The sequence below is a fragment of the Hemicordylus capensis genome, chromosome 7 (genome assembly GCF_027244095.1).
Source record: "Hemicordylus capensis ecotype Gifberg chromosome 7, rHemCap1.1.pri, whole genome shotgun sequence".
Taxonomy (NCBI): Eukaryota; Metazoa; Chordata; class Lepidosauria; order Squamata; family Cordylidae; genus Hemicordylus; species Hemicordylus capensis.
The window spans coordinates 25,050,281-25,074,261 of record NC_069663.1 but is presented as its reverse complement, the minus strand read 5'-3'; the positions used below and the strand labels follow the sequence as shown (position 1 = coordinate 25,074,261).

Genomic DNA, 23,981 nt, shown 5'->3' with positions numbered 1-23,981 from the left:
GCTCCAGGCACACACACCTGGCGAGGGCATTTTAGGATGGGGGTGTAGAAATCTCACCCTCTCATGTACATGGTTTTGCCACAGGTACTCTCTTCCTCTTAGTCATTCGCAAGGGCCCAGACCTATGCACAGCAGCGTTCAGAAGAGAGTAGCCCTGGCACCTGGGCTACTGATGAGATCCCTCCCCTGCTTCCAAGAGTGGGGCTGTTGGTTTGCAGGTTTGGGTCGCTGCCGCCGCCGCCGCTCAAGCCTGGGGTTCTCAAACTTGGGTCCCCAGATGTTGTTGGACTACAGCTCCTTTGTGGACGATGGGAGTTGTAGCCCAACGGAATCTGGGGGCCCCATTTTGAGAACCCCTGGTTTATATCCCTCCCTTGGCCCTTCCCCAGCTCAGTGAGATGCCTCTGTTCCCACCCCACTTTCAGCGCAGCTTGGTTTACAGTGCTCTCAATGGAGAGCTGGTCTTGCGTCAGTGAGCATGAACTGCCCTCTTTGCTAAGCAGGGTCTGCCCTGGTATCCATTTGGATGGGCGACTGCACGTGCACGCTGTCTGCTGTTGGATATTTCCTTCAGGAGCTGGGGCGGAGCGTCTGCTTGCTTGCATGGAGAAGGTCCCTGGTTCGCTCCCTGGCAGCATCTCCAGGTAGGGCTGGGGGAGACTCCTGCCCGCAACCTTGAAGAGCCGCTACCAGTCAGGGTAGACAATCCTGAGGAGATGGACCAAGGGTACTGAAGACAGCTTCCTCTATTCCTAAGCAGAGGTGGGGCCAGAGCAGAGGCAGGGATTTTTAGGTGGCGGGACGGGTAATCAGGGAGGCTAAGCATGCTTGCTTCTCTCTGTGCAGAGCTGTAGGGATGTTTTGCAAAAATGAAAAGCCAGCCCAAGTGCCCTTTAAAGCCTGCCCTCTGGCCCTTGGAAATTGTACTCAGCAACTCTTCTGGCTCTAGCAGTTCCAGCTCACGTGGCCGACACACTCACAAGGACATCCTTTCACCAGGAAGCACTAGAAACATATCTTCTAAAGAGAGAAAGCCGAGGCCATCGGGAAATGGAATTCTCTGTCATATTCTGACTTTGGACATCCGATTCTGACATGCCTGGTTTGAATCTCGCCTCAGTCGTGGACGTTCTTAGTGGCTTTGAGCAAGCATCTCAGGCTGGGATTTGCAGATTTGTGCAGCTTAGTTCTGTGTAACCAAGTCAGCTTCAGGCTTGCATTTTCTCAGATAGCAACCCCCACCCCACGCCGGGCTTTGCGGCAAGCCAGTTCTGTAATGGAGGGCTTTTCAAAAAGATCACTGTGTGATCGGACATAGGAAGGTGTACGCAGCTGCCTTCTGCCGCGTCAGACCATCCATCCATCTGGCCTGGCAGTCTCTCATGGAGGTTCCAGGGACTGACATTGAGACTTGGCGTATGCCAGCCATATCCTCTGCCCATGTAGGGTTAAAAACAAAACCTAGACCTCTGCTTCTTAGAAGTCTGAATTCTTCTGCAGGGCTGATTGGGCTGTATCTGGCCTAAGGTGCCTGATTTTCCCTGTCCTAATGAGCAGCACTTTGTGGCTGTTGTCAAATCCTCCCGTTATGCAACATCTGCTAACGCCAACAAAACACCCCCGTCCTTCTGGACAGAGCTGGAAAAATCCTAGAAACTGAATGCCGGCACTTGGGAATCTGGGATCTCTTTCTAGGCTTGCTCCGGGATATAACTTGTGCAAACTAGAGGAGGATATGGGGCTGGGGACCCCGGTTTTCCTTAAGCCAGCTCTGCAATTAATTTTGCAAGAGAAATTCAATCTCTCTCGCTCACTCTCCCCCCCCCACCTCATCAAACTGCTCCCGTTACTTGACTCCTCCTGTTCTCCTTCCCCGACCCCATGGCCACTTCCTGATTCAAGGAGAGATGGCCAATTGACCCTTGTGCATGTCTTGTCTCCTGAAAGCAGGAAAGCAAGGACAGGGATTAATTGCCCCCTTCGTTAGCATTTTCTTTAGACCTGGGTCTCTGTCTTCAAGGGACACTAACCCTCAAGGCAGAAAGGGACAGAGTGTGCTGTGTGACGATCTGGTTTGCCAGCGTGCAGTTGCTCATCGCCGCAGGTGACCTGCATATCGCGGTGTGACTTTCGACAGTTTAATTCCCCTTGTATTTTACTGGTATAGATCTTGCTGCACCCCCCAAGCTCTGGGGCCACTGCACTGCCTTGGACAGCATAAAGCACATGGTGTTCTAGTCACCAGTGTGATTGCATCTCCCTCTCTCTCAACTCTTTTCAGCTCAGAATGTGACTGTGGAAGAAATCATCACTGCCTACAAGCAAGCCTGTCAGAAGTTGAACTGCAAGCAGATACCCAAACTACTGAAGCAGATCCAGGTACGTGCCTGCCCTGAAGTGTACAGTACAAAAGCATTTATCAGATTTGGGTGGCGCAGGCAGAGATGGAGTTTTATAAACACCGGAGAAGCTGGCAGCAGCCGGAATGGAGCCCAGCAACAAAAGCAGAAGAGGCTTGCTCCGAAAGTAAGAACATAAGCACAGCCGTGCTGGATCGGGCCCAAGGCCTATCTAGACCAGCATCCTGTTTCACACAATAGCCCACCGGTTGCCTTTGAGAAACCCACATGCCCTCTCTCCTGCTGTTGCTGCCCTGCAACTGGCATTTAGAAGCATCTTGCCTCTGAGGCTGAAGGGGGCTTGATAGACCTGGCATGCTTTTTGTAAGTGGTTCAATCCAGGCAGTGCAAATGTCCCTCCAATATAAAAAGTAATATAAGCACATGTGAGATGAACTCGGTTTTGCCCGCACGTCATGGACATAGCCGGTTCCTGAGCGGTATTCTCTTAAATCTGCCATCCAGCATGGCAGAAGGCAAGGCATTAAGCCACGCCAGCGAGGATGCTCTTCTCTGGTTTAGAGTGGTCAAATTTGTAAGGTGCGCTACTGGCTGAGGGTCGTATGAGAAGCCACCTGGAATGCTACTAAGGTTAACAAGGCTTACATCCGATTGCTTCTCCATATCCATAATACGTTGTTTAATAATTCCTTTGGCGGTGGCATGTCCCAATGAAAGTAGATATTGGGGAGAGAGGCCATACCTGCCCAATTTGTCATGAAGGCTCTTAACACCAATTAGAATGGAACTCCTCTTTCAGTGCCAGGGGGGTACAAGGCCCTGATGGCAAAAATATAGTTGGAGCCCGTAATTAAATGTGTGAAGCCGCTCCTGGGCCTCGACTCTGGTTAGACCCACCTGCAAGATTTGCAGTACCAGGCCCACCGCTCAGTGTTTGCTTTTAATAGCTCTGCAGGGATCAGATCAAGTCCAGCTGCCTTGCCTGATTTTAAGTGGGACGCTAAGCGAACAGTTTCTTGGGTGATGGCAGGGAAACCAAGCAGGGAGGCAGTCTAAATGAAGCAAAAGGGATGCCTCCTTGGTATAATCGGCCAAGTAAAGAGTCTTACAATGTGCCGCCCAGGTGACCCCCGAGATGTAACACCCCTGCTTGGAGGAGACGCAGCTGGTGTACCAGACGTAGCTCCAGGCCCTGCTCCCGAGACCCTTGAACTAGAGATGCCGAGGCCTGAAGTGGGGCATGTGAAGCAGACCCTTTCCCCACTGAGCTTTCCCCACGAGTACGCAGGCAGTGGGAGAAAGCAGTCCAAGCAGGCCGCAGTGGGACTAGAAGCCAGCTCTCCTGCTCCAGCCTACGTACCCTTAACCACTTGCCCAATGTAGAGATTGCCAGCATCTTGTCAGGAAGGGGCTGTATCCCCTCTGCTGCTAGAGCAAGGAAAGAACAGATCTTCGCCCCCTCCGTGGATGCAGACTGTGGAGCAGTGACTGAAAAGCACTGTCCAGAGCAGATGCATACTGGGTGGGGTTGAATTGAAAACCTCAGACTGGACTCGGGAGCAACCCTGAGGGAAAGGAACCTTCTCTCCTCCTCCTCTTCCTCCTGGATCCAAGGCAAGCTGGGCTGACCTCTGAAGGAATGGGTTAGTTGGCCAGGGTCAGACCAGGAGGCATATGACTCTGGCAGTGTGTCTTTGAATTTTTTTTAAAAAGGGCTGAGTTGTAACGGGACCCAGAGTTAGGACTACTGGTACGCTGGGCTGTCCCACAGTCAGCTCCAGTTCTTCTCACGCTCAAATGTTAACCCAGTTTTACTCTGCATGTATTGATGTGTTGCTGTTCTTTTGCAGGAATTTAAGGACTTGACTCCCAGGATAGATTGCCTGGATCTAAAAGGTACTTTCCGAAGCCTCCTGTTGACCATTCAAGTCACAGTCGCCTTGCTGACTCGGGAGATTCCTCTAAGGCCATGATTCCGCCTCTCCCCTCCAAAAAACAAAACAAGAACTTTGGAATGGCTTCATTTATTTGTGCTTGAAAGTGGCCCCTTGGGAGGTGCATGGATGAGAATTTCCAGTTTTGGAAATGCTGGGGCTCTTTTATTTATTTTGCACATTTGTCTATCACCCCGTATGCAGATCTCCAGGTGGTTTACAGATCAAGAAACAAACAAGTAAAACAATAGATGGTTTAAAGCAGTTTAAAATAATGGTCAATAAACTTTTAAAACATTATGAACCAAAATCCTGATAAAATAGATGTTTTCAGATGTTGCTTAAAATAGCCAGAGATGGGGAGGCTCTGATTTTGCTTGGGAACTGTTCCTGCATGCACGAGTCCATGTAATGTGTGAAATGGCAGACTCGAAGGTCTCTCCTTGCTGGCAGAGGCTTGTGAATATCTGGCGGTACAAAGCGGGCTCATGATGTCACAGGCTCTCCATCAGTTTTTCTACCCCGCCCCCTCCAAAACTTTGCATTCAGTCCCAACAGTTTCACTGCAGTCTCTGATTTGTTTGTTTTTAGGTGTTTTTTTTTTAAAGTTTGCAAAGGCTTTCGGAAACGGGTCAGGTTGCGTAACCAAGTCAGCCCATGCAAATTAGTCCACGCCTAACATGCCGTCGTGCTCTGCTTCATGCTAGACAAAAACATGCGGGACCTTAGCAGGAGTTGCTTGGGACCATCCTTCCTTATTACCAAGCAACCTGGTTTCCTGTTTCATAACCAAGGAATTGCTTCTCCTGTACAAATCGATCGGCGCACCGTGTTTGTACTGCAGAGAGGCCGGCTGCCAGCTGCTGGGCCCTTTTTGTGTACAGAGCTCACCCGTAAGATGTCAGTTGCCAAAAGGAGGCTGGTCAGGGCAGAAAATGGCAGAGGCCTGGGATGGTGGGGACTTGTTGGAGTGGCAAAGTCGTGGGCCATGCATGATGGCTGAACCGATGGTATGTGACTGGGCAGAGGGGGGAAGAGCAGCTGCTTTGGGTTGTCTCGCTCCGTAGCAAAGACACTCATGGACCTGACTTTGAGTCCTTCCCATTCTCCATGCTGTGCTGAGTCTGAATTTGGCTTTTTTTCTGGTTAATTTCAGTTTCCTTCTTAGTTTAGAAAGCAAAGTTCCTAGTCCTCATGCAGCCGACTCCTCTGAAAAGGGTTGGACGGTGCCCGGCGGTCAAGAGGATATCTCTCTTGTTTCTAGGATGGCCAAGCAGGGTCCACCCTGGTTTGCATTTGAATGGGAGACTAAATATGTAAGCACTGTAAGATACTCCTCTTGGGGGAATGGGGCCACTCTGGGAAGAGCACCTGCATGCTTGTGTTCAGAAGGTCCCAAGTTCCCTCCCTCGCAGCATCTCCAAGATAGGGCTGAGAGAGACTCCTGGCTGCAACCCTGGAGAAGCCGCTGCCAGTCTGTGTAGACAATGCTGAGCTAGACGGACCAAGGGTCTGATTCTGTATATGGCAGCTTTCTATGTTCTTGACACCTTCTGGTCAGTGTCAGGCAGAGAGGTCTCAGTGGGCAGCAATAAAGGAAGGACGCTTGCAAGCTTTCCACTCCAGACTGAGCTCACGCAAGCTGTCTCCCCCACCCCCCATTGGATTTGCATGGGGTGAGCTGCTCTCAAAAACCAGAGCTCCTTCTCCTGAGACACAAAGGCTTTTGGAGGAAGATGTAGAGGCATGTCAATCTGGGGGCTTGAGGAGAATGGTGCCGGAGTCGCATCATTGCTTCCTGATAAATTATTCCTTTGCACTGGTTGGGATTCTTTAGGGCTGTCCTTATGATTGGAACTAAGGTAGGAGAAGCCACCTGTCCAAGTTTGGTTAGCTGTGCTCGCTTCTGCTATTTGGGCCTGTGTTAGAGCAGGGCCTCCCAAGCTGGGGCACTCTAGATGTTGCTGAATTACAACTCCCATCATCCCCAGTGGCTAGGGACGAGCACGCCCTATCAGATTCCCACCCGACTTTGGAATAAGGTAGGAGGAAAGACACCCCTGCCCCCAGCAGGAGCTTAGCACACGAGCAAGCTCTCCACCCCCGGCCTTGCGTTTATCTGACACACAGTCGAGTGCCTAGAGCGTGCACAGCTCCTGAACTAGGTTAGGAAGCTTCTCCTACCCTAATAGTAATAATAATAATAATAAATAATAGTTAATAATCATGAGTACAGCCTTTTTGTCCATTGTCTCTCTGCACCAGCAAATCTCAAGCTGTACTAGGGTGCACTGTAGGGTTGTGAGTCTTGGTTTGTGTCCAGTGGGGGGGAAACAGAGGTTGCCTGCTGCATCTCTGGATGAAATGCTCCTCTGCACTCACCTCCTTCCGGCCAAGAGGCAGGCTCAGAACATTGACTCACACAGAGATCCAACACCTGGTGGAAACATTCTTAGGAACGTAGGAAGCCGCCATATATTGAGTCAGACCTTAGGTCTATCTAGCTCAGCATTGTCTACACAGGCTGGCAGCAGCTTCTCCAAGGTTGCAGGCAGGAATCTCTCCCAGCCTTATCTTGGAGATGCTGCCAGGGAGGGAACTTGGAACCTAGATGCTCTTCCCAGAGCGGCTCCATCCCCAGAGGGGAAGATCTTCCAGTGCTCACACTTCTAGTCCCCCATTCATATTCAACCAGGGCAGACCCTGCTTAGCTAAGGGGACAAGTCATGCTCTATACCACCAGACCAGCTCTCCTCCCTGCCAGGAAGATGTCCCAGACTTCACTTTACGTGTGAAGCCTTGCCCAGAATCAACTCCGTTGCTTCTGGTCTCCTCCTCCCCACAGCCCACACTTGCCTGTGGGGATGATGAACACGGACAGACATTTTTTACCATCCCTGTTAACATCAAAATAGTCTGACGTGTGGTGGGGGCAGTGGGAATTCTGTGTGTACTTGCACACATCTCCACTCCATCCCACCACTCTGCATTAATTTCTTGCTTGTTCTCTTGCTGCCTAGGCGAGAAGTTGGACTACAAGGCCTGTGAAGCCCTGGAAGAGATTTTTAAGCGCCTCCAGTTCAAAATTGTGGATTTGGAGCAAACTAACCTGGATGAAGATGTAAGTTGCATGTAGCATTTAAAGCAGGGGTGTCAGACACTGACCCTAGATGGTGTCAGACACTGTTCCCTCTAAGGCAGGGTTTCTCAGCGTGTGGGTCCCCAGATGTTATTGGACTTCAACTCCCATAATCCCCAGCCCCAGTGGCCGTGGGTTGGGAATTATGGGAGCTGAAGTCCAATTATATCTGGGGACCCACACGTTGAGAAACCCTGCTCTAAGGCGTGTGCATATGCGTGCGCTCACAAGTTTTTTTGCTGTCCGCTCAGTTAATTTTAGATCCTGCTCAGGTTGAATCAAGAAGGCCCCATTCTGAATCCATGTGAGCACATACACTGCCTTGATACTGCCACCCAGAACAAACGTATTCCACACAGAGATGAAAACAATTGGAGAGAACACTGGTGCCAGACTAAAAATCCCATCACATTGTGGCAGGGGGTGATGGGATTTGTGGTCTGGTGCCATCTAGGGACCCAAGTTTGAGAACCCCTGGTTCAAAGGACTTGACTCCTCTGCCTCCCGCACTCCTGTGAGCCCTTAACTGACCAGAATCCTGCCTTTTTCACTATACGGAACCCTTTGAGCGCTGAACTTGGCTCTGAAGAAGCGGCCACCTAGCCTGCTCCTGTCAGCTCCGCCCGGCAGGAGCTTCCCGAGATCTCGGCCAAAGGACTTCCATCTGAGATCCCTTTAACGGGAGAAGCCAGGAACCCGACCTCAGACCTTCTGCGTCCAAAGTGCATGCTCTGCTCCGGGGCTGCAAACCCGCCAGCCCGCCTGTGGGGTTGGTTTGAATTGCCGACTCGAGGAGGTTCTCCGGCGCCTTGGGAAGCAGGCATTTTCATTATTTCAAAGCTGCGAAGCAAACTTGACAGAGCGGAATGCGATTCTTGGCGGTGTTGATGCACCACATGACCATTCCCCATTGGGCACCCCCTCTCGGGGTTGCAGGTGCTTCTCTCTCCCTCCCCTCTCACCTCCCTTCTTGCTTCTTGGTCTCTGCCAGGGTGCCTCTGCGCTCTTCGACATGATTGAATACTATGAGTCAGCCCAGCACCTCAACATCTCATTTAACAAACACATCGGCACCCGGGGCTGGCAGGCAGCTGCGCACATGATGAGGAAGGTCAGTATGTGCTCTGGGGATGGCGCAGCGCTGCCCGGCTGTGCCGCCCCCCCTCCCTCCGGCCGTTGCTGGACTACCGCTCCCATCATCCCTGGCTGCTGCGTCTTGGGATTATGGGAGTCATAGTCCAGCAGTAGGCACAGGGCCGAAGTTGTGCGGCCTGGAATAGCGTCTCTTCCCTACCCTACCCAACCCCACCCTTGGTTAGGGTTAGAACCTGTGTCCTCATTCATGTACCAGTCCACATTTTTGCCCCAGCGCTTCTAAACTGGCAGGCCTGAAAAGGCCACGAGAGGTTTTCTGGCTTGCAGTGCCTGTTATCTCTCTTCCCTGCCCATACCCCCATGGAGAGGGAGAGAGAGAGAGAGAGAGAGAGAGAGAGGCCTTTGTTTTGAGGGTGAGTGTTGGCAGGTTCTCTGCTGCCCTGGGGGTCCAGCTGCACTCTCCCTGCGGGAAGGAATTTCCGCTCTCTGTGCTCCACTCTGCCTGGTGCCTGTCGCAGACATCAGGGCCCCATCTCCCAGGCTGGCCGGATCACCCTGCTTGGGCGCTCGCTCCATTCAGGAACTCGGCACTAATCTCCGGCTTTAGCAGGCTTATTGCTGCCGCTCTTTTGAGCTGCAAATAGAATCCTCTCCCCCTGCTAGAGGTGCACAGGCTGCTCAGGAAGGCCAGTGCAACAGGCAGGCCTCTTGGGAAGGGGGCTCATCCTGCTGGCCCTCAGCACCAGCCAGAACCAACTTCAGGGCAGGGGCAGGCAGCCTAGGCTCTTCCGCTGTTGTTGAACTGCAGCTCCCATCATGCCCAGCCCCAGCTTAGCTGCCTGCCCCTGCTTGAGAAACGTCCGTAGGGGCCTCCCTTTACTCTCTCCTGCCCTGTCTTTCAGTGAGCTGCTTGTGTGTGTTCCTCTGCTTTCTCTTGGTGCATCCTGAGCACTGAGGTTCTGGGATGTGTACACCAACGAAGCTCCCTGGAACCGAATCAGGCCGTTGCAGTTGTGTAGTGTGGCCAGCAGCAGTTTGGGGAACCTAGGAAGCAGCCTTCTGCTGAATCGGACTGTCGGTCCACTATTGCCTGCTCTGGCTGGCAGCAGCTCTCCCAAGTTTCAGGCAGGGGCTTTCCCAGCCCTACCTGGAGATGCTGCCAGGGACTGAAGCTGGGACCATCGGCATGCCAAGCAGCCGCTCTGCCACGGAGCTGCGGTCCCGATCCCAGGAGGAGGCTGGGAGGGGTGGTGGTCTCGGCTCTGCCTGCCTCAAGTCAGACCGATCCACAGGTGGTCTGAGCTGGAACTTAGACCCTCTTCTTTTTTTAAAAAAAGAGGCACCCCTTCCACATCTCTCTGCCATGACGCTGACTTCCCCTTCCTCTTGCAGACAAACTGCCTCCAGTACCTGGATGCCCGCAACACGCCTTTGCTGGATCACTCGGCACCCTTCGTGGCACGGGCCCTGCGTATCAGCAACAGCCTGGCTGTGCTGCACCTGGAAAACGCCAGCCTGTCTGGTCGCCCCCTCATGTTGCTGGGTGAGTCGCTGGGCTTTCCCTTCCTGCCTCTCTGCCCCAAATGTGCCACTTCCCACCTTTTGCCTTCCCCTTAGCTTGTAGTTGTCCCCCATTCCCTGCCAACAAGGAGTGGGCCCGTCGGGGGGTGAAAGTGCCTCGCCTGCCCAGGAGGTCTTGCTCTGCCAAGTTCCAGGCAAGGGTCTTTCCCAGCCTGACCTGGGCAGGCTCCTCCTCTGATCCGAGCTCTTCCCGTACAAAAGCCAGGCCTGGCTTGCCTCTGGCCTCCAAGGCCCAGTCTGTGTGTCTGCTGGCGGAGTGGGTGGTGAACGAATCCTGGTTGAGTGGGCTGGGCCACTGTCGATTGCCGGTGGGAGGTGCCGCTTCTGAAGACTCCATCGTGTTTAAAAACCACACCCGCCCTCTCCCTGCAACGAAAAAACCCTTATGCAGCACACAGAGAGAGGTTCTAGCCCAGCTCACTCCCCACAGTTCTAGTTTTCCGACTTGGAGGGAATGTTTTTAAATAGAGGAGCTTTAGGGTGTGTGTGGTGGGGAGTGACCTCCCCATCTGCAGCCTGAAGCGGTGCCATCCACATGTAGACTAGGCTGAAGATTGGTCTGCTGGCGGGGGGAGCAATACCCCAGAGAAAGACAGGGGCAGGCCTGCAGAAGGCAGCAGCAGCAGCGTCCTGTTTTGCTTCGTGCAGAAGACTTTAATAATGAATTGCAGGCAGCCCGAAGGGCTTTGAAATGCAGACCTGTAGCAATAATGAATGAAGCTTGAAAGAGAGTCTCCTTCAGTTACCTTCCGTCCCATGAGAGTGAGGACAAAAGCCTCGCTGAGTTTGGCCTTGTGTTTTCCAATTCAGCCTTCTGTCAGGGAGGGAAATGGAGGATTTGCTCCCTAATGGGGGGTATTGTGCCTTTTCTTCCTCTTCAGTGGGCACTCCTCATGAGCAAGTTGTGGATTCCTCCCCACCAGATAAGGCCGACCAGTCAAATTGGACCTCTCAGCTGTTCGAGCGGTCCAGCCCTCCCAAGTCCTTCCATTGGTCTCTCTTGGGTAGGCTAGGCACATTCAGAGTTCTCTGGTGTCTCCAGGCCTGGTCGTCATTTTGTCCTGCATCAGCCACTCGCAGCCTCTCTCATCTCCAGTCTCCCCCAGTCCTCTCCTGTTACGTTTGAGGCAGGCAGATAAATTGGAAAACTCTCAAGGAAAGTCTTCCCGATCCAAGCCAGCCCGTTGGATTCTCTCACCTCCCAGTGCGTGAGGCCGAAAGCAGCAACCCACTTTTGAAGACTGTCCAGATAGGAAAGTTGGGGAAAGGAGGCCTCATAGCTGGCTTGTTAGCTGCCCGGCATAGGCCGTGGACTGTAAACTAGATTGCCTGGTGGGCTAATTTAAGGCGCAAGGCCTGTATTTCCTCCCTTTACGCTCTTGACGCCATCGGCATACCCGTAACAAGCTGTGTTCCCTGTAACTGTGATTGCCAGATGGTGGTGACGACAGCTCCCAGAATCCCCCGCTGCACTGGCCTGGCTGGGGATTCTGGGAGTTGTAGTCAACATCATCTGGGAATCCTTGTTAGGGGAACACTGGCTTAGGCTAAAGCAGGGGTGGGCAAACTTGGCCCACCAGCTGTTGCTGAACTGCAACTCCCAGCAGAGTTGCGGCCGAATTGGGCAGGCAGAAGGCTCGCCATCCCTGAGCGGGTGAACTGGGGGAGGCCAGGCTGGCAGCTCTCACAATGCCCCTTGCTTTGTCTTTTTTAGCCACGGCTCTGAAAATGAATATGAACCTGCGGGAGCTTTACCTGGCTGACAACAAGCTGAACAGCCTCCAGGACTCGGCTCAGCTCGGCAACCTCTTGAAGTTCAACTGCTCCATACAGATCCTGGACCTGAGGAACAACCACATTCTGGACTCGGGTGCGGGAATCCTGCCTTAGTTTTTTAGTGCAATGGGGAAACCTAAAGGCTGTGCTCACAGTCATCTGCCTTTTACCCAATTGATTGATGAACTAATTTAGGGATTCCAACCTTGGGGGTTCCCAGACGTTGGACTACGACTCCCATAAGTCTTAGCCACAGTGTCCAAAGGCTGGGATTGATCGGAGTTGTAGTCCAGCAGCATCCGGGGACCGAAGGTGGGGAACCCTTGAACTAATTAAGTCAACTTGCATCCACCAAAACCTCCACCCTTTTTGAAACAACTGAAGCGTAGAACTTACACTTGCATAAACCAAAGCTGTGGTCGCTGGTACTTCCTTTTTGTTGGGGGGTTTAATTCCCTAATCAGTGCCAAGAGAACCAATTGAATTAATGCAGAAAGCTGGCATAGCGGCTTCCGAAATGCAGACAGCAAAAGGCAGGCTTTGGTTTTTCCCTGCTGACGCCTTCATGCTTTTTCTCATCCTCTTCCTCCCGCCCCGCCTCCAAATCCAGCAAAATGCATGACATGTCCGGGCTGCCTCAGTGAAAGCCCAAGTATAGGGGGCGGGGGTGGGGAGGGGAATTAGACGAGACAAGCAAAGCCCTGTTTCAAAGCTGGCGGTGCTGGTGTGTTGCTATCGGACTCTGCCGGCGTCATGGCTAATGAGGTGTTGGGCTGTGAAAAACGGCTGGATGTGACTCACTGAGCCAACCCCCCACCCCCTCCCCAGTTCTCACCCTGCCTTCTTGGCTGTCGGTTTGATTGACAGGGCTGGCCTACATCTGCGAGGGGCTGAAGGAGCAGCGGAAGGGCCTGGTCACACTGGTGTTGTGGAACAATCAGCTGACTCACACCGCCATGGCCTACATGGGGATGACGCTGGTGAGTCAATGTCTCTCGCGCGCGGCTCGTTCTCTGACTCGGCAGCTGGAGAGTGTGTGGGATTCTGCTGCCCGTTGCCTCTCCGCACTGGGAATGGAGCCACAGGCTCACTGGTTGGAGCCTCTGCTTGGCTTGCCGGCGGATCTAGGTTCAGTCTTGGGCCTCTCCCGTTAGGGCTGGGAAAGGCTTCTGCCTGAAACCGTGGAGCCCTGCTACCACTCAGTGTTGTAGGCCCAGGCTGGCCCCCCAGCGGTTTCTGAAGCAGGACTCCCCTAATCCCAGACTATTGACCACCGTGGCTGGGGATTATGGGATGGTGGGCCAGGTTTGCCCACCCCTGTTGTAGACAGTCCTGAGCTAGATGGACCACTGGTCTGACTTGGTAGCAGGCAGTTTCCCAGGTTCCCCCCACCAGGCATTTGTGAGCATCTGAAGGTGCCGGGGGTCCAGTCAATACCGTTGGCCCGTCTGGCTCAGTCTTGTCTACCCTGGCTGGCTCTTCGGGGTCTCTGGCTAAGCCAGGGATTCGCCGACTTGGGTCCACAGATCTTGTTGGACTGCAGATCCCATTGTGCCCAGCCGCAACGGCCTCCCACCCCCCCCACCCCGCTCCCAGGCTGTGGCACCTGGCAGAGGATGGAGCTTCAGGCCGGGAGCAGCAGCAGAACTGGAACCAGTTTAGACAGTGTGTTTTTTAGAAGTCTGGATGGGTTTCATTTGGTGCCCCAAAGACATACAGTTAGGTGCTCCGTGTACTTCCTCAAGGAGAGCAGAAAGGCCCTTTCGGAGAGTTGGGGGAGGTATGGAGATGGGCAGCTAAAGTGAAGTCTGGGACATCTTCCTGGCAGGGAGGAGAGCTGGTCTGGTGGTAGCCAGCATGACTGGTCCCCTTAGCTAAGCAGGGTCTGCCCTGGTTGCATATGAAAGGGAGACTAGAAGTGTGAGCACTGTAAGATATTCCCCTCAGGGGATGGAGCCGCTCTGGGAAGAGCATCTAGGTCCCAAGTCCCCTCCCTGGCAGCATCTCCAAAATAGGGCTGAGAGAGACTCCTGCCTGCAACCCTGGAGAAGCCGCTGCCAGTCTGTGTAGACAATGCTGAGCTAGAGAGACCTAAGGTCTGACTCGGTATGAGGCAACTTTCTGTGTCCCTATGTAAGGATGAGCTCAAGAGCTGTGGAGGCTCTTTAGGAAAAAGGAGAACTGGGAATGGGGGTGATAGCACTTAGGACGCTGTGGCGAAAGCAATACCCAGTGAAACTGACCGGTGTTTTGGTTTGGAAGACACAGCCCCTAATGAACTTGTGTCTTGCAGGGGCCCCAGATGCTAGGAGGCGCCCCCGACACCTGGGGACCCATGCCTAACCCCCCCCCCCCCGGGCTTAGTTGGCTGGCCAGTGCTCTTGCCCAGAGCCCCCCAGTGGGGCAGCTTGTGTCCCAGCTGCTGGCTGTATTCCTGGGACACGTTGCGGCCCCCTCCCCATTCTCTGTTTGCCTCCTCAGCCCCACACACAGAGCCTGGAGACCCTGAACCTGGGGCACAACCCCATCGGCAACGAGGGCGTCCGCAACCTGAAGAACGGGCTGATTGGCAACCGCTCGGTGCTCCGGCTGGGCTTGGCTTCGACCAAGCTGACCTGCGAGGGTAAGCCTGGCTTGGCTTCCTGGGTCAGCCCGGCCAAGCCCCGGCTCCTGCCTGCCTGGCTGGCTGTCTGCTCCCCCCACCCCACCCCGCGGCCTCACCGGGCATGTCTCGTGTGCAGGTGCCGTGGCCGTGGCCGAATTCATCGCGGAGAGCCCCCGCCTGCTTCGGCTGGACCTGCGGGAGAACGAGATCAAGACGGGGGGGCTGATGGCCTTGTCCCTGGCCCTGAAGGTCAACCACTCGTTGCTGAGGCTGGACCTCGACCGAGAGCCCAAAAAGGAATCGGTGAGCCTGGGCTGGCGAGTGGCTAGGAGGGAGTCTCGCCCCCACCCCACCCTGGCCTGTGCTTTTGTCGCAGACTGAAGGAAGGAGGCCAGGACTTGCTGAGCGCTGGGCTGTAGTGACGCCCCGGCTAACTTGCACTCCGGTGGGCAGGGGCCTGCTCCTAAGAACAGTCCTCCTGGATCAGGCCAGGGCCCATCCTCTCCAGCCTCCTGCCGTGGCCAAGCAGATGCATTTTGGAAAGCTGGCAGGAAGGGGAAAGAGGGAAGCTGCCTCTCCCCCTCCCCGGGGGGGTGGGGTGGGGCTTCCTAGCACCGGGTGTTCCGAGGCCAGCCATGCCCCCTCTGATCCTGATGGCAATATATAGCTATCAAGGCTGGTATCCATTTGAAAGCGTCCTGTGTTGCCAGGCAGGAATACAATTCCACACGGGGTGCAGGAGTCATGGTGGGAGCCATGCGATACCTGCTGCCGTCTCGGGTTCCTTTCACAAAAGGTCAGTTTCCCTGGCACTGGGTGGATTCGCTCTCATCACACATGCAGGTGCAGCTGTGTCTGGTAACCAGGACAGCTGCTGCGTCTTTTTTGGATGAAATGTCCTAGAGAAATGGCAACACTTTGTCTGGCACCCTCCGTGTGTGTCCTCGAGAGGTGGCGAGACGTGTTGCTTTGCTCCCACATCTCTTTACTTTCCTGTGCAGCTAATCTCTCTGGGCTGGAAGAGTCCCCCGGGCCCAGCTCTTGGCTGAACCTTGCCTGGCTGGGTAATGAAGCTGCAGGTGGTGGCGGGATTGCAGGCTTGAATGACTCCCTGTGTCAGACTCCCTGCATGGAGAAAAGCAGAGTATTGGCGGAACACCCTGAGATGTTTGCTTTCCAGATGCATCATGTTTTTGATGTGGAGCATTCAAACGTGCAATACCTCTGCCCAGGAAGGGCTCCTGACTGTCACGTGACCTTCCTGCCCATGTAGCTGGAATTTATTTATTTATTTATTTATTTATTTTGAACACGCACACACCCTAAGGTACACTGCTGCTCGGGACAGCTCACAACAATAAAATAGATACGATATAAAATAAAACAAATACCATCAACCAAATTAAGTAAACAAGTTAAAAGTCTAGGCTAAAACCACAATCAGAATTACCGTTGCCGTTTTATAAGTTTCAAATTAAAAGTTATTTTAAATAGCTACATTTGAGAACTATAAAAACTAACATAACCTACCATATACAAACAAAGATGGGATATTAAAAAGCCTCGTTTAAAAGATGTGTGTCTAGTTGTTTTTTTAAAACACTGAGGGGAGGGAGCATGGCAAAGCTTTTCAGGGAGGGTGTTCCAAAGCCGAGGGGCCACAACCGAAAAGGCCCTGCCCCGAGTCCCCGCCAACCAGCTCTCTGTCCGTGGTGGGGCCATGAGCAGGGCCTGAGAGGGCCATGGCAGCCTTTAAGTTCCCTGCAACTTTTTATTCTCTGATTTCCCCCCAACTGGACTTCAGCAGGTAAGGCTAAAAGGATGGTTGCAACACGTAGCTCTGTGCTCTGCACTGAAATCTCTGGCTCTGGGCCCCCCCCAAAACTCAGGTTTCCCTTAAAATAACACCTGCGTCTTGCAGTCCTTGGAGCCACGGTTCTTGTAACTTTGCCCAGATGTGCTGTCCAGCTGTCTTGTCTTACCCCCTGTTGCAGGTGAAGAGCTTCATCGAGACCCAGAAGGCCCTCCTGACCGAAATCCAAAATGGCTGCAAGCGCAACTTTGTCCTCGCCAAAGAGAAGGAAGAAAAGGAGCAGAAGCTGCAGCAGTCTGCCTCCATGCCCGAAATCACTATCACCGAGCCCCTCGAAGAAGGAGCCGTGGAAGATGACGGGGAAAACGGGGACGCGGCGTCCACGCCGGAAGAGGGAGAGGAAGTTGGGGAGGCCTTGGAATCCCACGAGAACGGGGCGGCGGCGGCGGGGCTGGCCGATGGCAAAGACGAGTCGTCGGATTCCGATACGGAGACTGACGAGGAGGACGAGAAGCTGGAGCTGAAGGCTCTCCCGCCCCTGCAGAAGCGCAGCAGCCCCGATCACGTCACGGCTTTGCCCAAGCCCTGTTGCTCCCCTGAAAAGGCCAAGGATGCCCTTAGCTCTGAGAGCAGAGTCCCCCCGTTGAACACTACAGAAGAAATAAAATGTGAATTGGCCGTGGGTGTCACGAGTGGGGCTCCAGCCCAGACCAACCCTCCTGGGAACGAGAGGCGGATCGCAGTCTCCAGTCCCGGGCGAGGCCATAAGATCTTTGTGGTGACGCGGGTGGAGAGCCTGCCAGAGAAGCGGGACGGGCGGCAGGCGGAGAGTCCCGGCCCGCAGGCGCCGCCGCCGATGCCCACGGGCTCCCCAGCCCAAACCCATTCGGCAGAGACCGAGCGCTCAGACATGCGGGCGAGTGGGACTGTTTCCGGAGGGGCAGCCAGCTCGGACGTGCCTCCCCTGACGCCGAGCTCTGGTTCGGGGGCGGAAAAGCTGGACTCTGGGCTGTGTGGGGGCGCGATTCACAACGCCCTGCTGCCCAACGGACTAAAGACGGAGTTTGTTCATGCACTACCAGATGCGTCCTTGGGGCGCGACGGGAGGATTGCCAGTTGCTCTGTAGAACACGGTAAGAGAGGGAGGGCGTTCTTGCAGGGCAGGGCCGCTTAGGAAAGGGCCCCATTGTGTCCTGGCACTGCATGTGACTGTGCCCGAGGGATGAAATCTAGCAAGAGGCTGGGCTGGGCTCAGCTCTTAATAGGAACATAGGAAGCTGCCAGATACTGAGTCAGACACTTGGTCCATCTAGTTCAGTATTGTCTTCACAGACTGGCAGCGGCTTCTCCAAGACTGCAGGCAGGAATCTCTCCCAGCCCCATCTTGGAGATGCTGCCAGGGAGGGAACTCGGGACCTTCTGCTCTTCCCAGAGCGGCTCCATCCCCTGAGGGGAATATCTTGCAGTGCTCACACATCGAGTCTCCCATTCAAATGCAACCAGGGTGGACCCTGCTTAGCTCAGGGGACAAGTCAGGCTTGCTACCATCAGACCAGCTCTCCCCTCAGCTCTCCTTAATGGCTGCCGTCTTCTCCACTGCTTGTTTTGAAACATATTTTGGCTATATGTAAGGTCAGCTCCTTTAGCGGGCAGGGAAGATGTTATTGCCGAGGGGTTTGAACACGGCAAAGGAGACAGATGGTGATTCCTGGGCAGGCGCTTGGTCCTGTGACTGACTTCAGCTCTCTGCTTTTCAGAGCTCAGCTGTTCCAAGAACGACAAGGAGCTTGAGGAGCTGCTCTTAGAGGCAAGCCAGGAACCGATGTGATGCTTTTGAGGTAAGAGAGCTGTCCTTCCGAACAACGGGCAGGAGTGCGTCATAGGAGAGCCTCATCATAGGAAGCTGCTGTCTGCTGAGTCAGACCCTTGATCTGTCTAGCTTAGTATTGCCTACTCTGGCTGGCAGGGTCTCTCCAGGGTTTCAGGCGGGAGACCTTCCCAGCCCTACCTTCAGGGACTGAATCTGGGGCCTCCTGCATGCAAAGCAGATGCTCTGAGCTACGGCCCTTTCGAGTATAGGAGGGGGAGGTCCCGATCCTCAGGGGTAGGAGTTGCTCACCCTCTGGATTGCATCCTCATTGAGAGTGCTTCATCACTCACATCCAGACCCTCCACCCTGCACTTGGAAGCAAGTCCCGCTGAGGTCAGCAGGGCTTATTGCTAGTAATTATATCTGTGCTTTAGGACTGTGGTCAGAACTGATGATCCACCTAAGGTGTTTGGGGGAATTCAAGCGTGCCTGCTTTATTCATAGTCAGATTTCTAGCGCTCCTTGTTTTAGAGAGAGATTTGGGCTGTGTTGAGGTGTACTTTGGCATCCTAAAAAGGCACTTACATTAGCTGGCATATTGAATGGAGGAGGATGCACGTGTGCCTTCAGTGTGTTGCCTGTGCTCAGATGGGGCTGAACGTTGGTATTTAGATGCCGTGCTTTTTGAGTGGGACTGTTTCTGTGCAGGGAGACCTCTCTCTCTCTGGCACGGATTGAATAGGGGAAGAGGTTAGAGGTGGTGTGAGCATCCAAGACAGCGAAAGCTCTAATCCCGAAAGACTTGCAGAGCTTTGCTAAACATGATCTAAGAAAATAAACAAATTAAAAGACTCTTATACTGAATAATAATAATAATAATAAATAATAATAATAATAATAAATAAACAACTTTGTTAGCCGCCCCATAACAAATTGTTCAGACTGATAATGTGCAAATGTATTTAAATTCTGTCTGTAAAATGCAAGCTGATTGATCAGCTAAACATAATTTAACTTCCCCTTCCCACCCTTCCCAACTCTAATCTTCTGCACTTCTTTTCCCCCAACCCCACACCTTCTATTTCAGTTCTGAGCCATTCCGTATGAAGTGGGTTCTGACTTGGGAAGCGCCTGCCTAGCTTTACTTCCTCCCTACGATTACTTCCCACCAGGTGATTCTGAGAAAAAACACACACGCCCTGAGTTTGCAATGCAGAGGCAACGTGATTTCCCCCTTCCCTGTTTTCCCTCTTTCCTTTTTTGAGAACAGCTCCGTTTGTTCCTGAACTTGTCTCCTTCCACCCCGCCTTCCCTTCACGTTCTTGACTCTTCTTCCCTCGGAAAAGATGCCCCTGGGCAGGGGGAGAATCGCAAAGACCTTGCCCAAGAGAAGAGCTGCGTCCTTTCCACACGGAGCAATCTATGGCCGCCTTGGCTGCTGCTTTAGCGTCTGTCTCGCCAACTCTAGCCGGGGGCACTTGGCAATCTTTTACCGGGATTCCCCTTCCAAGTTAATTCGCAAGGAGACAGACTTTTGAACTATGGATAAGATGGTCATTGGATGGGACTCCTCTCCCCAGCTCGAATGGGAGGCTTAACAATAAAAACCAAGGACAAGTGGGACCTGTATTTTTATTTTTATTTTATTTTTTTTGCTTCCTCCGCATTACAAGTGCCGCAGGTCCCAGGCGGTCTGCTTTGCTTTGTCACTACAAGAGAACAGCGGCTCTCCCGGATCAGGACCGCAAAGCCCTGTCCCGTTGCCGCCTCTGCTGAGAACTCTCGTCTCAACCAACTGAGACGATTTAGGCTGTTGTCCACAGCACGGACTACTATTTATTTTTTGTCCCCAATTCCCCTTTTCCTCTTGAGTTGTGTCTTTTTTTGTTGTGTCTATTTATCATAACTGTGCGGGAGCAGTGATCCTTTGAACCCTCACCTGCAACCGTTCCGGAAGGCCTCCGCCTGCCCAGAAATGAGGAATGCGCCTCTCTCTCCTGCCCCACAGAGCAGCGTGGCGTCCTGCGTGATGTAAGCCCTTCCCTGATGTAAGCCCTTCCCTGGTGGGGGGGAGCGGCTGTGCTTCAGCCAAGGCGGAACCGCGGAAGGGGGGTTTTTCTGCACTGACGGGCCACCAGTGGGCGAGACAGCTGCCACGCCCTCCCTCTGATCTGGTCCTCCCCATCTTTTGTGGGGTTTGGTGGGGGGCGGGGAGGCAAACTCATGGCACGGCCTAGGAAGACTTTTCAAGCCATACTGTGCTGGGACCATTGGACAGTGGCGGAGGGTGTGGAGATGGCTACCAGTTTCGGCGGCGAGAGTCTTGGCCAAAACGACACACGCGTGGTGGGAGAGGGTGGACTCCTCTTTCCCCCCACCCACCCCGGGCAAGGAAACTCACACAAGAAACCTCTAAGGATGCTGCTGGCTTCTGGATGGTTTTAATTCTTCTTCTTTTTTTAAACGTACCACCTCTCTGTGTCGCAGGTTCCCCCCCAGTTTCTGTACATACTTCGGCGGTGGGCGAGAAGGTAGCTGCCGCGTCTTGCAGTTAGCAGCCGAATGGGAGTCTGAGCCTGCAGGACGGAACGTTAGCTGCCCCTCCCCAGGGCCGTTCAGAGTAGCCAAGAACTCCTCCTTCCAGAACAAGATCCAGCCCCTCCCCTGTCGGAAACACTTCCATCTTCAGCACCAAAGCAGGGAGGGACGGCGCGTTGCTGCAGAAAGTGGGGGCGGGGGTTGAATATTTCTCAGGGAAGGGCTTTTTTGGCAACACCCCCCAGGATGCACCACTCTTGCCCCCAAGAGAGAAGCCAGAGTGGTTATGGGGAAAGCTGATGGCGCCAGCCTGCATGATGATGCCCCCCTTCTCCCCCACCCAGTTGCATCAGGGCCCACAGAGAGGGGAGAGAGAGCCTGAAGTTTACAAAAGGTGGGGGTGCAAAGGACCCCTTGGGTGGTCCCCCAAACTGAGATCTCTGCCCTTTATCCACCCCCTCCAAAAAAATCAATCAAGAGGAGAAGAGAAATTTGCATGAAGGAAGGAGATGATGGGCACTTTCCTATGTAGAGGTTCCCATCAGCAATGATGGAAGTGTGTGCAGCCCCTTTTCCTCGTGTGGCGAGGTCTGTATCCATGGAAATGCAGGCCAGGGGGATGAAGTGGCTTGATGGTTGGGGAAGGATCAGCCCTCTTTAGGGGTCCTTGAACTCCCCTGAGAATCCCACTGTGATCACTAAAGCCCCAACCCAAACTGCTAGCAGGAAAGGAGGGGGAAACCTCATGTTTCCCCCCTTGTATGTGACAGACTACTTTTTTGTCCCTGCTATCGTGATGTGGAATCTCTGCAAGAGATCGGTACTAATTCTGTAATTTAAGCAAAATGGAAAAGAGGAGTCTGAGTCCGGGGTGTGTGTGGTGTTTTTTTTCCTTCTTTTTTTGTATAGACTGACCAGAGGAAACGGCTCACTCCCCCAAGAGAGGAGATTGTTGGGTTAGATGTAGAACTTTATGCTTTTTACTTTATTATTATTTTTCTTAAGTGCAATAAAATCTATCAGGGAGCTTGAGAGGGAACTTTGCTGCATGGAATTTCAGGCTGGAGAGGCAGAAGCAAAACGTTTTGTGTGCCCTTCACTGCTTGACCGTGATTTTCTCTCTTTTTCACTCACACACACGCACACACATGGAGTTTTTGCTGAGTTAACACTACATTAAAAAGAAAAAAAGATGGCGCCAGTTTGATTTCTGTGTTTTTCTTTTTTTGTCATTCCTTTTTGTTGTGTGTGGAGTTTTATTTTGTTGAAACTGTCTTCTATTAAATGAAAAAGCTGCATTCATCACATGGATCCTCTCCGTCTCTTTTAGTGTCTAAAAGCATGGCTTGCTTTCTTCCGCTCAGAAGAGCAGATAGCGGATGGGGTGTGTCCTGCCCCCCATTGGAGGAATTCTGTACTGTAAAGGGGGCAAGGGTTGGGTTGGTCTCGTCGCCATATAAATAATGAGAGTAATAATGTGTTGACGACGACGACCACGATGATGACGATATAATGCCGTTGGTATCCCTGGTGATTTATAGAGCAACATAAGCATCAAGACGTTTTTCTGCCCAGAGGGTCTTGCAGTGTCATACAATTCCTCGCCAACCGCGATCCATTGTGGAGGAGAGCTGGTCTTGTGGTGTCAAGCATGACTTGTCCCCTTAGCTAAGCAGGGTCCACCCTGGTTGCATATGAATGGGAGACTAGAGGTGTGAGCACGTAAGATATTCCCCTTAGGGGATGGAGCAGCTCTGGGAAGAGTGTCTAGGTTCCCAGTTCCCTCCCTGGCAGCATCTCCAAGATAGGGCTGAGAGAGATTCCTGCCTGCAACCTTGGAGAAGCTGCTGCCTGTCTGTGAAGACAATACTGAGCTAGAAAGACCAAGGGTTTGACTCAGTATATGGCAGCTTCCTATGCTCCTATGTGGGTTCCGTTCTGCCGAGGTTCAGCAAGAGGAGTGAGCAGATTGAACCTATCGAAATTTTTTGAACCCCCCCAAATCACTAAAAGGCACTTTTGAACCTTCCAAATCACTCAGGCACTTTGAGGAGGTCTCAGCAAGGCCACCAAGAGGAACGAGCGGATTGAAGCTCTAAACCCCCCCCCCCCCAAATCGTGAAAGTAAAGTGTGCCTCATGTCTTCCCATATTGAGCTCAATATTGTCTACACTGACAGGCAGCGGCTCTCCCAAGATTTCAGGCAGGAGTCTTCACCAGCCCTACCCAGAGATGCTGCCAAGGATTGAATGGGAGACCTTCTGCGTGCAAATAAATGCCCTACCACTGAACTATATGACTCCATCCCTGATGCTGGTGGGTCAGTCATTGCAAGAAAGGTGTAGTTCTCCATTGATCCACTAGATGGCGATAGCTATCTACAACTAGCCGACAACTTTGTACAGATAGGCCTGTCTGCACCCCCTGGGTCATGCTAGGGGGATTCCATTGGGAACGGTGGGAATCCCATGAAGTTTCCCCTAATTTTCTCTTCAAGCACTGGGCTCACATGTGCTCTGTGGAAAACTTTACTGTGTTACACCCTGGCCAGACTGACTGACTGACAGACACAACTGTAGTCTGGAAAATAACTTGGATTCTGTATTGGATTCTGTATTGCATTGCAGAGTGCGGCCTGGAACATAAGAGCCCCCATTCGTTATCATGTTGGACATGAAAGCAAATGTGTTCCATTCTTCTATTTATATCTTCCTGAAAACTCAGGGATCGGTTGCTGTTTTTGTCACTGAGTTTTCCCGTAACAGTCAAGAGGGCAAGAAGAAACCGAGCACCTTGGTGCAAAGCTGGTCTGGTGGCAGCAAACATGACTTGTTCCCCTTAGCTAAGAAGGGTCCACCTTGGTTTCCTATGAATGGGAGACTAGAAGTATGAGCACTGTCAGCTATCCCCCTCGGGATGGAGCTGCTCTGGGAAAAGCTAAAGGTTCAAAGTTCCCTCCCTGGCTTCTCCAAGATAGGGTTGAGAGATTCCTGCCTGCAGCCTTGGAGAAGCCACTGCCAGTCTGTGCAGACAATACTGAGCTAGATGGACCAAGAGTCTGACTCGGTATATGGCAGCTTCCTATGTTCCCATGTAGGGCTGTTTGATGCTGGACAGGACTGTGATGCCAGGGGAGGGGTGTGTGAACTCTTTCCTCCTTGCACCCAGAGGTACACTTAGGTAGTTTTGGAGCCCCTCCTTGCTGCTGGAGGCCCTCCCACAGCATCACCCCCACACACCCCGGCCCCATGGCACGCACAGTATTTTTAACACGGGTATATTTATGCAAATAGGCAGTAGCCTAAACATTTCAACCCACCAACTTAGCAT

At 53.0% G+C, this 23,981-nt stretch overlaps 1 protein-coding gene across 1 annotated transcript in view; it reads left to right on the top strand.

Annotated features, from left to right (window-relative positions):
* The window catches only part of PPP1R37 (protein phosphatase 1 regulatory subunit 37), a 39,312-nt gene extending 17,359 nt beyond the window's left edge, over positions 1-21,953 (top strand). The window contains exons 2-13 of the mRNA XM_053268866.1: positions 2,282-2,379; positions 4,211-4,256; positions 7,315-7,415; positions 8,425-8,544; positions 9,921-10,071; positions 11,824-11,979; positions 12,753-12,865; positions 14,367-14,508; positions 14,627-14,793; positions 16,485-17,436; positions 18,061-18,141; positions 19,201-21,953. Coding sequence (XP_053124841.1) covers positions 2,282-2,379; positions 4,211-4,256; positions 7,315-7,415; positions 8,425-8,544; positions 9,921-10,071; positions 11,824-11,979; positions 12,753-12,865; positions 14,367-14,508; positions 14,627-14,793; positions 16,485-17,436; positions 18,061-18,131 — 2,117 coding nt within the window. The 3' untranslated portion in view covers positions 18,132-18,141; positions 19,201-21,953. The remainder of the gene's footprint in view (positions 1-2,281; positions 2,380-4,210; positions 4,257-7,314; positions 7,416-8,424; positions 8,545-9,920; positions 10,072-11,823; positions 11,980-12,752; positions 12,866-14,366; positions 14,509-14,626; positions 14,794-16,484; positions 17,437-18,060; positions 18,142-19,200) is intronic.
* The last annotated feature ends 2,028 nt before the right edge of the window (positions 21,954-23,981 follow it).